General features: G+C 41.5%; 1 protein-coding gene across 1 annotated transcript in view; it reads left to right on the top strand.

Annotated features, from left to right (window-relative positions):
* Positions 1 to 350: 350 nt before the first annotated feature.
* anos1a (anosmin 1a) overlaps positions 351 to 19,255 on the top strand; it is a gene marked incomplete at both ends in the record, with an annotated part of 49,106 nt that continues 30,201 nt past the window's right edge. The window contains 2 exon segments of the mRNA XM_083632926.1: positions 351 to 536; positions 14,482 to 14,529. Of these exon segments, the coding sequence (XP_083489052.1) occupies positions 351 to 536; positions 14,482 to 14,529 (234 nt within the window).

The following is a 19,255-nucleotide window of genomic DNA, read 5'->3' as shown; positions in this document are numbered from 1 at the left end:
GTGAATGCATTAATATTTTGATAATAGTCTACTTTTGCATTTTCAATGCATGACTTTTACTTGTAACATTTTACAGTGTGTAATACTACTTTTACTTTAGTAAAATATCTGACTCGTCTACTTCTTCCACTGGGGTTTAATGTTATGAATGGATGCCCATTCCAACTGGGAAGACCTGCGCGCATGATGCCTCCCAGCATCCTGACCTAATGTAGCCTACGCCTAGATCTCTAGCTCCTCCCTTGGATATACCCACGCTTCGGTTGAACTTCCAACAGATTTCTCAGCCACTCACGGCATCCTCCTGGTTCCTCACAGCCAGCCGCCTCTTCTCGAGTGTGTTGTGCAGGATGCTGCTGGCTCTGTGGAGTATCCTCCTCTGCTGCTCCGCCGTCCGCGCCAACAAGCAGCAACAACAGAACCGCGCTGATGACGCCGAGTGGTCCGCGGAGGAGAGCGTGTCCAGGGCGAGGTGCGCGTCCCGGTGCCTGGCTTTGCACCGCGTCACCACCTCGCAGCTCTCCACACCGCGCCAGGTAAGCGGGCGCGCCATCCACTCAATAAGTTGACACTGACAGTAGCTATTAGTTTATGATGGGTGTCAGTGGGGTTTGGGAAAGAGTGAGCAGTGAGCACTTGCCATAGGCTATGTCACAGTATTTTACCATCCACTACAGTTGACCGAAAAGTTGTGTTTCTTCTAGGAATTATGAAAATGGTGTGAGGAAATTCATTAGGAAACCATTCTAACATAATACAAATTTGTCTGTGACAGGGCCTGACATTTTAACGTCGCAATGCATATATAAAGTGTATTTTATTTACATGTCCTCCATATGACTCATTGTTCAGTTTCAATATTTTTAGAAGGGGAAATGTACGTTTCTGGTATGCTGTTGCAGAGATCAAGTAAAAATAATTGTGAGAACTTTATTGAAACAAATTGAAAGCAATTAATGAATGAATAAATAAATAGATAAATGAATAAATGAATGAACAAATACATAAATAAATCTGGAGAGCATGACCAGTTTTCCATTTAAAGTGATAGTTTGACCATTTCTAGAATTAGACCAGGTTTGCCAATAGCCTATTGGATATTGGCCAGTGTTGTCCACCTGACAGTAATTGAGGTTTCAGTAACCACAGCCTCATAAAAACAGTCTGTGAAACCTCACATGAGATTTTCTTTTCTTTGAGTGTTTTATTTATTTGTTGAATTGTTCCAAACTGTTCTCTGACAGTTAACTCATCATTTAAAGGTGGTAATGTATCCCAGAGTTCCCCTATTGAATCATTTCAGTGCTCTGTGGGTTTCAATGCCTTTTCAAGATACTATAGCACACACACGCACGCATGCGCGCACACGCACGCACACACACACACACACACACACACACACACACACACACACACACACACACACACACACACACACACACACTTATTATTTATTATATTACTTATATTATTATTATAGTTCTGATTCTGATACCCGTTATAGCACACACTCACTGGCCATTTAGGCCTCGCTCACAGAGTTGGCATGCAGCCTCTCCTCTCTCTCCCCAGAGGGTTTTCATAGTCCACTTCCATTCCAACTCCGCTCAAGTGTGCTCCTCCACTCAGGTGAGCTTCATCAGTAGCTCTCCATGGTGCTGAACCCATGCGTTCACTCTTTTTGGCCATTAATTGGCCATTTTTGCACATTTAGTTAGATCCAGTCAAATCCAAATCCACTCACGAGAACGGTGAAATAACATCTTTAACATGAGAAACCCCGTTGTTGCATACTCCTGTTCTTAGCACGGCACCACCATGCCCCCCATACTCCTGTTCTCGTTTAATTGTTATTGAGTCTATTTCTGCAATAACTGCACTTTTTTTTACACCCCGGACCCCGGATTTCCAGCTTATAACTTTGGTTTCATTCGGATCCCCATAGAAGATATTCAACTCCGAGTAGAGTCCTGGAACTGGCCAAAACAGGCGAAAACGGGGCATACGTATAGTACACACTGTAAATAATGTATTTTCTGCAACGTAGCGGTTCATATCCTCATAATATCGTCCATACATGAGCGTGAATCCGTCAATTCTCCTCCGGGATGCTTCAGGCAGCCTCGGGCAGCTTCGGGCAGCCTCGGTTTCCTCATCCGGCGTCTGGCCTCAGGTCCCACTCTCTGCAACAGAGGCATTCCTCCTCGGTGGGCATAGGGTTACAGCGTCCACAGGAACACCACCAGTCACCATTTGTTCTCGGCCGTGCAGCGGCTTGTTCGTCCCTGGCCTGTTGTTCCTCTCTCTCTCTCCTCGTCCGCTCTTCAATTTTGATCAGCTCGTCATCCGTATACTCTGGCTCAAATCGATAAGGGCGGCCATCGTATTCAAAGTCATCATCCTCCAAATCGGACAAATATTCTGCCATTGTTCACAAAATCTTCCAGGCACTTATTAGTTACTCAGTAGTTGTTGTAAACAAGTCGATAGTCGCGGGAGAAATGGCCCCGGTGTGTGGTGATTCCAGGTAGACAAAGGAGTCAGCAGGGAACTGCACGAGACTTCAGCGGGACTTGGGGCGAGTTGGATTCACAGACCCCGGATGAAGAAACCGAGGCTGCCCGAGGCAGCCCGGAGGAGAATTGACGCATTCACGTTCTTTTACGGATGAAATATTATGAGGATATGAACCGCTACGTTGCAGAAAATTACGTTATTTACAGTGTGTACTACGTATGCCCCGTTTCCGCCCGTTTTGGCTAGTTCGGACTTTACTCCGCCTCGGTTTTGTTTAGATGTGTCTTAATTGATTGAATATCACCGAACTTTTTCCGGTCTGAAGTGTTTTTTTTGGGCAAATTTTAACAGGCTAAAGTACAGACTGTCTCTGGAGGATTCAAATATTGTGCAGAGAATAGACTGACTTGAGAGACTAGTTATGTTCAGGCAAGTAAAACAACTTAATTAATTAATTAATTAATTAATTAATTAATTAATTAATTAATTAATTAATTAATTAATTAATGTTAGGATGATGGTTTGCGTAAGGGCGAATAACAAAACGTTAAATGTGACTCACAGTTGAAATGTAGACTTTGGAAACGCTGTGACCATGACTGGGACTTGAACACGCCCCTCTGGTGTGAAAGGCAATAGAGAGCCAAAGTGAACGTCACTTCCTGCTTTTCTCCCTGTACCAGCGTGGAAAAAATATGAATGGTGGTGAATGGAGCGATACGCTACCTTTTTGATCCCGTTTGAATTGTGCCATGGGAGTACTAGTCATGTTTGTCAATGTAAAATATAACTCTGCACGTCGAGAAAGTCTCAGTTTGTGGTAAAACTGTGGCACTATAAGTTATAAATCAGAAAGACGACGCACAACCAGTCGCGTAAGTGACGTCTCTCCCGCCAGTCCATTGTTGTTGATGGTGTGACGTATATTGTACGACATGAGATGTAGTTGATTCACAAAACGAAACCTTACGTTTCAGTTTCAGGACAAACTGCGACTTTCTTGACATGCATATAGTTATCTTTTAAATTGCCAAAATGTAACATGTGTACCCCGTGGCACAATTCAAAAGGGATCAAAAAAGTAACGCCCTCCACAGCACACTTACTGGCCACCACACTATTTCTATAGCAGACTCTATGACGTATAACGTTGATATCTACGTATCGGTGGATTGCAGAAACCTACAATGCTGACATTGGTAATATTGATTCGCGACCAGGCTGATTGGTGGTGTGTTGTCCTTTGACGAACACTGAGGCTGCGTTCAGACTACATGGCCTCCTGCTGTATTCTGAATTGATGCTCATATCAGATTTTTCTGGGTGACAGTTCTTATCAATTCTTTCATGCATAGCCTAACTCATCTCGTAACAATGTGAACTGACAGCGATGTTGAAAACACAGCAAGACAATAACAAAGAAGTCGCATCCGTTGTTTCCAACACATTTCAATTACGGTCTTTAAGTTTCGGCTGAATTGAGGCATCAAATCATTCTGTCTTTCTTCCCATTGTTGTGTCTCGTTATCCTCCATGGCAGCACCGGCTCAGCCCAGCTGCTGTGGTGAAAATTTCCTCAGATGAATAACGTACCATTTATTGTCATGGCATACTGAACAATTCCAAATTGACTGTTCAAATACAAGTTGCATGTATTTTGCATGTCTTGGGATCCAATTTTGTACCATATGACCCAGATGGAAATGAATAATAATAATAATCACAATAATAATAATAATAATAATAATAATAATAATAATAATAATAATAATAATAATAATAATAATAACAATAATAATAATAATAATAATAATAATAATAATTATTATTATTATTATTATGTACTAAATAAATATTGTATAATAATAATAATAATAATAAAAATAATAATACTTGTTATTATTATTATTATTGTTATTATTATTATTATTATTATTATTATTATTATTATTATTATACAATATTTATTTAGTACAACAGTATTTTTCACAATGAACATAATACATAGAGGTGCTATTGGAGAGCTTCATATTTGTTTGCATTGGATCTGGTTAATTTTACTGCCACTAAACCAAACAGTATAGGCTACAGCTTAAAGGGATAGTTCAGATTTTTTTGACGTGGGGTTGTATGAGGTATTTGCCAACAGTCAGTGCAGGGAATCAGGTAGCGCTCTCTGCTGCTGTGAACAGGGCACAACATAAAGGCTTCCATAGGCTACTGCTCACCTGGCGTAATCTTGAGTTGGTTCACACCAGGCGCTATTGTGAAGCAGCGCTTAACAGAAGCTGAGTGCCACGCTAAACCGGTCACACCAGAAGCACTCTCTTTTCCTCAGCGCCTCGCTCGCCGATGCCCTCCCCCTGCTCACAACTTGTATTGACTTCATGCATGCCTGGCAGCACGGGTGCAGAACAGAAGCTGGAACTATCGCTGCAGCGTGGCTTCAGCGTGGCGTCACTGGCGTGGCGTGCGGCTGGTGTGAACGGTCTCGCCTGTTAACAACAGATTACGCCAAAATTAAACATAGCCATAGCGCTGCGTAGCTTCAGCGTGGCTTCAGCGTGGCTTCAGCGTGGGATTGGCGTATGGTGTGAATGAGGGCTTAGTCTCCAGAAGCCCTGAGATGCTAAGTTGACTTGAGAGGAAGTAATTCACACCCTTATTTTTAGCTGAAATCTTCATTGTAGCAGGCTACAGTATCCACCAACCACCTTCTTGCAGCACCTGGCTACAGTGAAGATTTAAGCTAAAAACAGGGTGTAAATGACGTGTTGTCAAGTCAACTTGGCATCCCAGGGCTTGTGGAGACTTGGGTTATGTCAGGTGAGCAGTATGGAATCTTCTATTTTTTATTTGTGTTTTAGTTTTTGACCCTCTTCACACTCACTCGGCAGACAGCTCTACTTACCTGACGCAGCCGCTCTCCATTTCTCCAAACTGGGACCATGCCGGTTGCATTCTGCTACATGTGACTGACTGTATGTATGCAAGTACCTCATACAACCCCACGGCAAAAAAAATCTGAACTATCCCTTTAAGCTTCTCCTCAAACATGCAGGAATTCTGCCGTTTCTATACTATGCCCGAGTCCTTTGGATGGATGCTGCACTACAAGATCTTTGTAGCTAACACTCTGCACCCAAGCTGTGTGGGTGTGGCAGGATGCGATCGAGACTCATTTCGGTGTGTGCAGTGTGTGTCCATTCCTCGGCTCACAGTGCACGGCATTCAAGAAAAGTGAATCAGCGATAGTGTTGTGTTATCAGCAATGGGACAGCACTGGCGTCACGTCATCGGGCCGCCGAAGACTGACCTCATGGGACGGGTGGGGTTTGGGGGGGGGGGGGTCGGGGTGGAGGGGTCAGGGCGTGACCCGGATCGTCTGCCTGCAAACCCATTGAATGATGGGATAGGGTCAGTCTAGACGGCACTGCCCCTCTCCATCCTGTCGTAGATCTTATCTGTCCGCAGCTAGAGTGGCCATGACTGTGTCTCTTTTGGCCGACAACAATAAGCTTCTGTTACCAGCAGACATAACAACTTTGGTCCATGTAAAAAAAAAAAACGCCTTTCTGAGCAAATCGGTTAGATACGGGGCGTGGGGAACATTGTCAGGCAGTAGAGATGAGCCAAAAGTGGGGAACGGCTCTGCGGCCCAATCGCCAGAATAAAGTGTCGGCATTGTACGTTTGTGCAATCCACGGATACGTACAACTTCAACGTACATTTGAAACAAAGCGACGTTCATTTGAAAGCCTCGCTGCCTTTTCCAATGTTAAACGCAAATAAAAGAACATTAACAGCTTTGGCTATGTTTTAGGCAAGTAAAACAACTTGCCCGTTCACACCATACACCGAAGCAACGCTGAACTTCTAAGCTCAACCTACGCTGAACCCACAAGTTTCAGTTTGGCGTCCTTGTTAACAGGCGAAGCCGTTCACACCAGCCGCGCGCGTGCCTTGCTCATGGCACGCTCAAGCGATCGCTCTTGATTCAGTCCTATTTTCCAAGCGTGAAGCTGCCAGGCATGAAGTCAACATATGGGAGTTGTGGGCGGGTTCAAGGCGTGCCGAGCGAGGCACTGAGTTAAAGAGTAGGCTTCTTGTGTGACCGGTTAAGCGTCAGCTCAGCTTGAGCCTGCCTCAAGCTTCAGTTCTGCTTATGTTAACACCTTGATTGCCAGCGACGAGTGTAGTCGTCAAACACAATCCAGCTGTTCACTGCCAGCAACGAGTTGACTCGTCAAAAAAAATCGATTTTTTTTTTTTGACGATGGGATGTGCATCGAACCCTTTTACATCTCTTATATAGGTATTGGACGTGTACAACGTGTACAACCCATTCCACCGACCCACTAAGTGGTGACAGTGCTTTCCTGACTAGAGGAAGGCAAGCAAAAAGCAGTGTGACTGAAGCCATTCTCATGAAGGTGGATTGGCGAAGGCGCTTTCATTTCGCGCTGATTGCTGGCGGTGCGGGATTGCAGATTTGCATAGTGGATTGCGGGTGGGACACACTTTGAAACACGCAGCATAAATATGACCAGAATCGCAAAAGCTTCATCAAAGCCCTCAACCAAAACTCCAAGAAGCGAGCTAGTCTAACCAGACTTCCTCAAAGAGCGGCCGCACAGACAGGCTCACACCCGCACAGCAGCAGCAAAGCAAACTGGTGACAAGCGGGGACTGCCCCCTAGTCCGACACCAAATTGGAAACAAATCCCATTCTAAAAGGCTTTTAGAATGGGATTTTCAACCCATTCTTTTTTGTTTCTTTTTCGCTATAATTTAGAGTAATTTAATTTCTATTCAGAAATTTATTTGAGAGGTCGAGAGTATGAGAAAGTGCATTTGCAAAGGTAGGAAAGTGCTTGTGACATGGCGCTGCAGCCAAAAAGAACGCCCACAGGAGGGAGGAGTTGAGCAGAGGGAAGTTTACTGCTGTTATGGAGGAAATTACTGTTCAAAACTATTGTTTAGGTCTTACTGATGCCAAAAATGAATGGTTAAAGTGACAGTTCTATCGAATTTCACAAAAAGCCGTTTATCTCTGAATATTTTTTCTGACGCTAAAACCATGCTGTATTCAACTGCTAATGCTTACATAACTACTAACTCTACAAACTAACTCTTTTAGACAGAGAAAGTACACATTCTATTAGTACTTTTGAGATATTGTATGTTCACAAACTCCAAGCAGAAAATAATCCTCGGCTCTTGTAAAATGAGCCACAATCCTCAAAAAACGGCTTGGCAGAAGCTACCTACAGCAAGAAAAAAACGGCTGGCAGTCAATGTGTTAAGCGCCAGGTGTGAACAAAGATTTAGGATTATGGTTTGGGTTAGGCTTAAATAGCAAAAAGTTTCAATGTGATTTACGGTTGAAATGTAGTTTGGAAACCCTGGGGATGAAACACGGCCTTCTGGTGTGAAAGGCGACATTTTATTCTGACGACCAGGCTGCATCTCTGACAAAGAGTATTTCATCTTACACTGATTTTCCCCCTTTACTTTCCGTTTTTCTACTGTTCACATTCATGTAGCGGCACACATTTCCTTCTGAGAGCTGCCCAGAACAACCACAGCCTTCTCTGAGCAGTTGGGGTTAAACGCCTTGCTCAAGGGCAGCTAGGTGATAGGCTACTTATTGAGGGAGGAGAAAGCCGGTACAGGGATTCACACCAGCAACCTTCACCTCGCAAAGCGCCAAACATTTTCCTCTAGAAATGCAAATGTAGAATCTAACAGACATTGGGGTCTTGAAGGAACATTTTGAAAGCTTAGGCTGGCTTTACACGGAGAAACTTTCACGCAACTTTAGTTGGTTGAAACTGAGTTGAGGCTAAGTTGTATAATGATTTGCATGGTCCTCTGCAACGCACTTGATACTTGTCTGAAACTCAGCTGCAACAGTTGTGAAACTCTCAACTTTGTGAAACTAGTTTCATGCAACAGCCAATAAAACCCCTGATAATAGGCTATTAACAAACTACCGTGATGCAAGAGACCTGATTATTTTTTAATCGCTTTGTGTTAAATTGTTTATTGTTTATTGTTTATTTAGCACATATTCAAACATACAAAACAAAAAAAATACTGATAGTTATCAACACGACAATAAATGTGCAAAGTGGAGGCAGGAGACCCGCAAGGGCCTATACGAGGCCTCTACTTGTATAACATAAGTAGAAATAAAATCAGTAAGTATGAAATAAAATTAAAATTTAACGAACAAAAAGAAAGAAAAGAAAGTAAAGAAGAAGAGATAAAAGCATGTATGCAGATAAGAGATGTTATTGATTTAACAGGGTTTTTTTCATTCTAGATTTAAGAATAGGCAATGATTGACAGGTTCTGATTGAAGGGGGGGTGGAATTCCATAAGGATGGACCTCTATATCTAATGTTAAATTGACCTAAATTTGTGCGGGAAAATGGAAGGTGAATGTTATGTGATTGTCTGGTTGGATATGAGTGGACATTAGAGTTCAGTACAAAGAAATTATAAAAAACAGTAGGTAAAAATAATTCTTGGTGCATACATTTGTACATAAAAACAGTATAGTCTGATATACGTTTATATCGAAGATTGATAATATGTTTAGTTGCCTGAACAGAGGGGCCGATGGCTCAAAACGATTTGATGACGTAGCCAGTCTAAGAAATTTCTTTTGTATTAACAGGATTTTCTGAAGAGAATAAGGATATGTACTGGCCCAAACAATATTACAATATGATAAATAAGGATATATCAGACTATAATATAGTGACAGAAGACAGGAGCGATTTACCAGTGATGAAATCCTTCTGATAATGCCATAAGACTTCATAATTTTGTTACACACATAATCAATATGGTTTTTCCATGATACATTTTCATCAACTAAAACACCAAGAAATTTTGAAGAAGACACCTGTTTTATTTCAGTATTATTAATGAGAAGTTTTGAATTCTGCTTGGAATAACTTTTGTTTTTATTTCTGAAAATTATGAAATTTGACTTCTTGGCATTCAAGGAAAGCTTGTTTAACTGGAACCAACTTGAGGTGTATGTTAAAATTGTATTGGCCTCTCTGATCAAGGAATCAAAGTCCGAATGTGCGACAGCAATGTTGGTATCATCTGCAAATAAGATGGACAAAGCAGATTCGGACTTTAATGCAAAATCATTTATAAAGATTAGAAATAAGAGAGGCCCAAGGATTGAACCTTGGGGCACCCCATAATATAACTTGGTTCTATTGGAATTATGACCATTAATACAGACATATTGCTCCCTGTTTTCAAGGTAATCACCAAGCCATTTGAAGACAACATCATGAAATCCATAACGATGGAGTTTTGACAGTAGAATACTATGGTCCACTGTATCGAAAGCCTTCGATAAGTCCAAAAAAATACCAATTGCAAACATGTTATTATCCAAGGCTGCAGATATTTTATCAATAAGTTGCAAGAGAGCCATATAGGTTGAGTGGTTTTTACGAAATCCATATTGGTGTTTGTACAGAATGTTATTGTCGTTGAGGTGTTTCAACACTCTTGCATAAACCAGTTTCTCCAAAACCTTGGAAAAACAGGGTAGAACAGAAATAGGACGATAATTGTTAAAGACATCAGGATCACCTTCTTTAAAGAGTGGTAAGACCTTTGCTACTTTAAGGTCACTTGGGACCACACCAGTTTTTAAAGAGACAGCAAGGACATGAGTTAATGGCTTACTAACTAAGGAAGCTACTTCTTTTATGAGCTTGGTCTTGATTTCATCATGACCCGCTGCTGAGTTGTTAAGTTTCATAATAATGTTGTACACTTCATTGTATGTAGGAGGTTCGAAGCTACATAAGGCAGGAAAGTAGCCAGTAATATTATCTATAGGGCTGGCATTTGTAAGTGGAATTTTTTTTGCAAGGGTGCTACCCACATTAGAAAAGAAGTCATTGAAACCATTTGCTATGTCAGAGGGACTAGAGAGTGAGGTCTCACCATTTGTAAATTGGGATGGGAATTTCGACTGAGCCTTTTTCTTATTTAATAGTTCATTAATTACATTCCATGTAGTTTTTATGTTGCTAGTAGATTCTTTAAATTTATCAGAATAATATTTCTTCTTTGCTATACGGAGTAGATGTGTAAATTTGTTTTTATATTTTTTATACTTCTCATTATTATGCAGAGTTGGATTTGACAGAAATCTTTTATATAATTTGTTTTTTTTAATAGAGGATTTCATTAATCCGGAAGTGAACCAAGGTTTGCTTAGACTATGACGCTTGTTGGTTTTGAGGCTCACCAGAGGAAAACAATCATTGAAAACACCTTTGAAAAGCTGGAGAAAAGATTGATATGCCAGATTAGCATCCTGCTGAGTATAGACATCATCCCATTGAACATCCTCAAACATTTCCTTAAAGCGTATAATATTAGCTTCACTAAACTTACGGAAACTTGCTTTAACATTTTTGTCTCTATGTATACTGGCATTTGCTGAAGAGAGGTGGAATATAGGGAAGTGATCTGAAATGTCAGTATACAGTAACCCTGATTTCGAAGGATAATCAAATTAATTAGTTATGATGTTATCAATTAGGGTGGCTGTTTTAGAAGTAACTCTAGTTGGTTTGGAAATGAGAGGATAGAAATAGGATGAATACAATACATTTAAAAAATCGGCAGTAGGAGAATGATTTTCACTATTGAAAAGATTGATGTTGAAATCCCCAACTAGGAAACAAAGTTTACCTTCCTTATTAATTACATCTAAAGAAGCAGTGAGTGTATCATTGAAGCAAGTGATATCAGTATCAGGTGGACGATAGATACAACCAATAATGACATTCTTGCCACCAAAATGAGAACATGACATTATTTCCAAGAAAACAGATTCCACTTCAACTTCATTCAATATCAAGGCAAGATCCTTTCTTAGTTTAAACTGATATTGATTATGGACAAGAATGGAAACACCTCCTCCAACCTTCCCCTTTCTATTTGAAAAGGCAGAAGTGTAATGAGGTAAGCTATAGAGCTCTGCAATTTCATCAGTGAGCCATGTTTCAGTTAAGGCAATGATAGAAAATTCATGATTCAGGGCTGACAAATAATGAGTAAATTGATCATTATTTTTAGGGAGGCTGCGTATATTTAAATGGAGTGTAGAAAAAATGTCAGACTTCTTTGTTAATTTGTCAATCAATGTATGGAACTCACTTTTATTATAATAATTGCACGGACTAGAGTCATTGTTTACTTTGTGGAAAAAGTTAGCATCTGGATCATATGAGTCAGTATAGTCAGCGGATTTACACGCATTTACAATAAATGGGTTAAAGGTGTCATTCATGATTTATAGAGAAACGGATCACCCACATGGACGCACGCACGCATACATATACTGTACATAAATACACACATAGACTCATAAGTGATGACTGATTTGGATTATTGAGATGTGTAGTAGCAGCAGTTTGTATTAATGTTGACCAATAGAATGTAGTCCGGTTTACGTCAAGGTCCAGTGTCACAACTAGACACTTGTGTGAAGTTACCTTACAGTCCAGATTGTGATGATGAAGACGACGATGACAACGATGATGATGATTTACGATCATTGATATTTGTCAATATTAAAGCAGCTACGAGCAAGATTTTTGTTATTAAACAGTCTAAATTTAATATCGATGCATCACATCTTACCTCTAATAGTAGACGAGACCAACGCAGAGTACTCTCGCTTGAACCCCGAGTGAATCGGCCAGTGTTGTCTCTGTCTGTGGCCGGGGCAGATCAGGAAGTGAAATGAAACGGTTTGCGGCAGCCACTTCGGCCATAACCACAAAATAACAAAATTACTTCCAAAAAAACTGTTAGAATATAACGAGAGATGTTCGCGAGAGTAGCAAGCCCCTGCATGGTGTTCTCCTTGTTTATGGTCTGTTGCTAGGCAGAGCGAAACGGCGGAAGGCAGGCAGCTGCTGTAAACCGTTTCGTTTCACTTCCGGGTTTATCCGGCCCGCTGGTAGACAGATAGAGAGAGAGAGCCCCCTGGTGACGCGAGGTTAGTAGACAGACACAGACTCTATAATCATCAAGAGAGCAATCTCCGATTCACACGGCTTTGGTCTCAGCTACTATTATAGGTAAGATGTGATGCATCAATATTGTAATTATACTGTTTAATAACAATCGAAAATCTTGCTCGTAGCTGCTTTAATGTCAAGTTGCATGAAAATTAGGTTTCATGCCATTTGCAACCTGCAACTAGTTGCGTGAACGTTTCTTGGTGTAAAGCCAGCCTTAGATGTTTGACTTAATTCAAAACAGCATCCAACTGACAGCAGCTTGTCCTTTCTAATGTTTGAAACTGAAGAACAGAAATGAGCAAAACATATTTCTGCTTCAGACATGGATCATCTAAAGTTTTTCAAGACATTCTTGGATGCTATTTGTTCACAGTACAGTTGAATCAGCTTATAGTGATCAACCGCATATGGATCAAACAGCTTGGTATACAGAATATAGACCAGTAAATCTGTGGGCGGGGGGGCGGGGGGTGCACACCTAACCGAGAACAAATTGATACAAAAGTTTCTTCAATGGATTCTGTTACCATTGTGTATGTTAAATAACATACTAAAAGTCTACCAAAAGGAACATTCAGGAAAGGGGTCATTTTCAAGATGGTGTCTGTGATGGCCGCCAAAATGGCTATATCTCAATCAACCTAGAAAGGTGGTTTTGGTGTCTAATCCTAGGTTTTTTGGCTCAAGGAGTACAACTGAATCAGTGAAATCATTATTATTTAGATGGTGGCCCCCTTTAGCTGGCTATATCTCATTTTACTATTCAACCATCTTGAAGATGGCCCCTTTCCAGAAATTTTCCTTTTGGTAGAGTATGTAATGACATACCCAATAGTACCACAATCCATTGAAAAACCTTTTATCAATTTGTTCTTGGTTAGGTCTGGATCCGCAAGACCCGCCCTACCCCCCCCCCCCCCCACACACACACGGATTTACTGACCTAATAATTCCTATACACATTCTGTTTAAATAATCCACATACAGCGATGAATCTGACCCCGCTCAAGGTGATCACTATATGCGAGTCCACTGTAGTCAAAAGGTGAAAATTGTACTATTTGTTGTTTTATATTTAGATAACACAACTCCTCTAAAATGAGCCAGTCAAACATGGTTGGTTTGCGATGTAGAAAATTGCAACCAATCATCTCATGTTTGGGGTTGGGAGAAGGGGGCGGGGGACCTCATACTGGAGGGGGGAACACAGCTGTGTTTTATATAAAGGAAAAAGGACCCCCCCTTTAAGTTAGGATGCCACTATCCAAGAATCTTCTTCTTCTTCTTCTTCTTCTTCTTCTTCTTCTTCTTCTTCTTCTTCTTCTTCTTCTTCTTCTTCTTCTTCTTCTTCTTCTTAGATTAGATTAGATGAAACTTCAAGTAACAATCCACAACTTAACATAAATAAATGTCCGTTTTGCTACTTTCTATCACTGATTGATACCTATACCTATACCTATACCCAGTTCACAAGCTAAATGATGTGTTTATTTGCTCCTACATGACCTGACCAGTGATCCTGGATCTGCGCTCATAATTCATTCCGCCACAGGCTCAGACTGGGAAACAATGAAGGGCATTAAGAAGAAAAACAGTCATTTGTCACCATACAGAAAAAAAAAAAAAAAAGTAACAGTCACGGTGCACAGAGAGTGAACTCTGCACCTCCACGATGTTCTGTTGGCAAACTCTAATTACGCTGCCTGGCTTTGAGCTGTGACAGGGCTGCAACCTGTAATTAGGACATGAAGTTGTATTCGCCTGCACTTAATTCAATTAGACGAGCTCATTCACTTCTGCCTCTCTCTCTCTCTCTCTCTCTCTCTCTCTCTCTCTCTCTCTCTCTCTCTCTCTCTCTCTCTCTCTCTCTCCTCTTCAGAGTAATGGATCCATGGGCTGGTGTCACAACCACAAACAATGTGCAAAGGTAGGTAATCACATAATACTGCTGTATGCACATGTGCACAGAATGGAGAAACCTGAATTAAACAAAGACTGTATAGAGCTCAACAGTCGTGTGACGTTTCTTGCCCCAGAAGTGAATTCTCCATTCATTTTCGCCATAGACATTTCGAAAAATCCTTATAGAACGAGTTTTGAGGCTTGAACCAATCTTCTAGAGAATCGTGAGTGACCACAAAACATTTCACTTTCAGCAAAAAAAAAAAAAAAAAAAAAATGCAGGAAAAATGATTGGAAATTCGAAATTCGAAATTGGAAAGTGAAATGTTTTATGGTCACTCCCGATTCTCTGGAAGACTTTGTTGGCTTGGTTCAAGCCTTAAAACTCGTTCTATAGACCTTATTCGCTAACCCAGCACCATATTGTTGACATACCGTCCTGCAGCTGACAACTATAGTAACGGCCTTATTGTCGTTTCTGTTCCATTACAAAATAGCGATAGTGATGACAGCAATAAAAACCCCAGAGTTGTTGTTTGTATGCTGCCGTTAATGCCTGTAATAATAAACAAAAGAAAAAACGAGTGCTGACGTATCCTCAGTCTCGCTCCCTTCACGTCTGTGGACGGTAGAGATAGAAACAAACCACGGGGACTTTATTGCTGTCATTACTACAGCCATGCAGGTCACCATCCGAACACAATTGGAATGATACAGGTAACGCTAACGGCGGCTAGCTTCCTATAAACGCTGCTCTTACATAGGCTGTCACTTAATAGCTGCTGCGTTATGTCGAGAAAAATGGCGGCGGTGGGCGTGCCCGTACGTGAGTGACGTCAATCGAATAAGGTCGATTTTCCGAAACGTCTTTGGAGAAAATGAATGGGCAATTCACTTCTGGGGCAAGAAATAGTCCCATGACTGTTGAGCTCTATATAAATATGGACGTAGCCACCGTGGCGTCACCCATTGGCTTGTGGACTCCGGTTTTGAAGCATCGAGTTTGTCATTCCGTCCGTCGCCTTTTTTTTTTTTTTTTTTTTTGCCAGACAGATCGAGAGAGAGCTACAGCGCCACCTGCTATTGGTGAACTGTGCGATCGCTGGACAGGCGACATGTCAACCACGCCCCAAAGCATAGTCTGATTTATCGTCTATTATTTACTCCAAACGGGACCATAATCTACAAAATGAACATCATGCTGTATTGAAGAAGACTTGAAACTAGTGATTGAGACCATAAAGTCATTAGGAAACTGTTTACTGAGATTATAAATCAAGCGAGAAATTGGGTCATTTTCCCATTGACGTCTATCTGACTTCTATTTACCGTACATAAACTGTATAAATAAGTGAGTTATATAAAACTTCACCCCCCAATACAGTTGTCATGAACGGTGAAATTAGCTATCCACCTTATTTTTGAAGGCCCCACTGTAAAATAATTATGGGTACAACGTCCGGTTTAACGTGACTTATTGTTGCAGCTTGCCATTTCCTTTGTTATACTCTTTGGCTCCAGATCCGAATTATAAACCAGAAACCGGAGTACGTTATAAAAGTTCTAAATATAGTCACGTTATAAACAACTAACTAACGCTGGGGGTCTGTATGGAAACAGTGTTACTCGAAATGATTAAAAGTTAAATCAATTTGGTCATTCAGTGGCGTTTTACTGCCATGTAAAGTAATTACATGGCATATTAGCCACAGTAGCCGACTACCCATAATGCATTACGTTATCCCAGCACCCGAACGACATTTAATGCATAAAATAAAGCTGAAAACAAAAACCTGATTTCTAAATAGCCGTTATTTTGATAAACTGAGCACACAAGGGTAATCTAAATGGTTACTTTGACCGTCTACATTTTTTTCTAAACTTATAAAAGTGACATATTAACCCTTACGGCTGTAGAGTAGAATGGCTCTGCTGTAAAACCTCATATAGACGTTTTTTTTTGTCAAGTTAAAACCGTCTATTACACCGGAATAAGCACCCATAGGCATCATGGCAGCTAGAAATAAGGTGGATAGGGGCCGAAACAGTTTTTTGATCCAGGCTGTAAAGATGTTTATTTCTGCTGTAAAGCTGGGCATCTTAACATGGCGGTATATGGGAATTTGCTCGCTCTTGCAGCCAGCCTCGAGTGGCCATTCGAGCAACATGCCGTTTTTGGCACTTCCGCGTTGGCCTGATTTCTCAGTACCGCAGGGTGGGGCTTGGAATTAAGCCGCTTCAATTAGGTGATCAGTCTTCAGACAGGAAGTCATGTGGGAATGCCCGTGCTTTCTACTGCAATAAATCATTCTGGGGGAGCCAAGTGTGTGTGCACAGTGTGTGTGCACAGTGTGTGTAGGTACACGTGTGCACCTGGCTGTGTTGTGTGTGTGTTCATTTACTGTATGTGCTGCTTGCTTTCTGGTGCAATAAATCACTCCACATACAAACACATGACATTGTGCGCTCTTGTGTGTGTGTGTGTGTGTGCGTGCGTGCGTGCATGCGTGTGTGTGTGTGTGTGTGTGTGTGTGTGTACGTGCGTGCTGGCGAACGCCGCAGTATTGGTTATTACCCATTTCTTCGTTCCGCCATTCATCACCAAACTAGACATTTTATTTTCCGACGCTCTATACATCACAGTGTGGCTAGCAGTCCGCGGCTAATACATCAATGCTACTGAAAGGCCCATGCAGTAATAGATGGAATACACACTTGGCAAAGCCCCCCCCCCCCCCCCCCCCCCCTTTCCCTGCGATATTACGCTAATAGAATAAAACTTCCCTTGGTAACTTTCATGACATTATGCCGAGATAATTTTATTTCACATCCAATATGCGACTACTTAGCCCCGCTCTGGCATTTTTGGATAGTTAATGGTCCCCACGAGTAATATTGTCTCCTTGTTGAGCAATGGAGATATTAACGCGCTTGAGCAGCCTCTCAAGTTGCTAACCCTGCGATCCTCACTGATGGGTAATTGTGGTGACATGTTGCCGCCTTCCGACTTTCCCCCAGCTGCATTATTAAGCGCTCCCCACGCGGGATGTGCGGGCCCTTAAATGGACGATCACAGGGGGAGATGGTTTGATAGCGGCGTGAATTAGTCCGTGATGCCACGCGCTGCCTCCTCCTATTACGCACTGAACGCAGCAGTGTTTTTCTCATCGCTCTAATAGCATCTCTGTGCTTCGCTGTTGCGGTGGAGGAGCACACGCGGGCACAAGCTGAGAAGGTATATAATGTATATAGACACAGACACTGACTGTACACTGTGTTATATACTGCATAGACACAAACACTGACAGTCAGTGTTTGTGTCTATAATACAGTGTACCACAGAAGCCATTTTGAGTACTTTGTCTGTCTGTCTGTCTGTCTGTCTGTCTGTCTGTCTGTCTGTCTGTCTGTCTGTCTGTCTGTCTGTCTGTCAGTCAGTCAGTCAGTCTGTCTGTCAGACAGTTCTGTCTGTCTGTCTGTCTGTGGACAGATAGACTGACAGACAGTTCTGTCTGTCTGTCTGTGGACAGATAGACTGACAGAGAGTTCTGTCTGTCTGTCAGTCTGTGGACAGATTTAATGTGAATGCGATAGCATCAAGTGTCCAATATGCAGTTACGGAACTCTACAGATGTGTTAGCTGACCTTCAAAATGAAGGTCGACTTTGGTGCTCCGAGCACACCCATTAGTTTTAAGTCACGGCTGTGGTCCCACCGATGGTCTCTAGTTTATCCATTTATGTATTTATTTATGTATTTATGTATTTATTCATGTATTTATTTATGTATTTATTTATGTATGTATTTATGTATTTATTTATTGATTGATTGATTTATGTATAGATTCAAGATTCAAGATTCAAGATTCAAGATTCAATACTTTATTGCTATGTCAACAGAGTTGATTGGAATTTGTTTCAGTGCAGCTCTAAAGAACAGACGTAAAAACAAACATAACAAATCACAGATTCAAACACAAAAGAGAATAAAAAAGTGGAAAAAAACACTACATAAAATATGAGAGAGGCTGAAATAGATAAATAAAGTGCACAGTTTTACAAGCAGCATTTGTTTACAAAAGCAGTATCGAGCTGCCTATAAAGTGCAATTCAAGTTCAAGTTCAATTCAAGCCTACGGATTTAAGGTGCGATTTAAGGTGCGAATGCAAAGAGGGTCAGAGTTCAGGAGGCGAACCGCCTCAGGATAAGTGCTGTTCCTGAGACGGGAGGTCCTGCACCTCAGAGACTGAAGCCTCCTACCTGAGGGCATGAGTTTAAAGAGAGAGCTAGCAGGGTTGGAGGGGTCGGCGATCACCTTCTGCATCTTGCGTTTGGTGCGTGTGGCATAGATGGAGGAAACGGATGGAAGGTCGTGGCCGATGATTTTGGATGCTATGCGTACCACCCTTTCCAACCGTTTCCTCTCAAGGGCGGTAGTGTTGCCGTACCACACTGTGACTGAGAAGGTGAGTACGCTCTCCACAGTGGCTCTGTAAAAGTGAGCCATCGCCTCCCCAGACACACCAAACTTCCTGAGCTGCCTTAGAAAGTGAAGCCGCTGGTGGTATGTATGTATTTATTGATTGATTGATTGATTGATTGATTGATTGATTGATACCTCGGGTAGAGCAACGTTCCCCCTTTAGTTTACCCCTCCATACACTCCTCCTTAATGGTGGCTAATTGTGAAATCACTGCATTCCCCCCAAAGCATACCTCAATAAGTGCACTTTGTTCCACAGCACCCTCAT

This window comes from Poromitra crassiceps, assembly GCF_964638095.1.
Source record: "Poromitra crassiceps genome assembly, chromosome: 3".
In the NCBI taxonomy this organism is placed as follows: domain Eukaryota; kingdom Metazoa; phylum Chordata; class Actinopteri; order Beryciformes; family Melamphaidae; genus Poromitra; species Poromitra crassiceps.
This window is presented reverse-complemented; position numbering and strand designations above follow the sequence as displayed.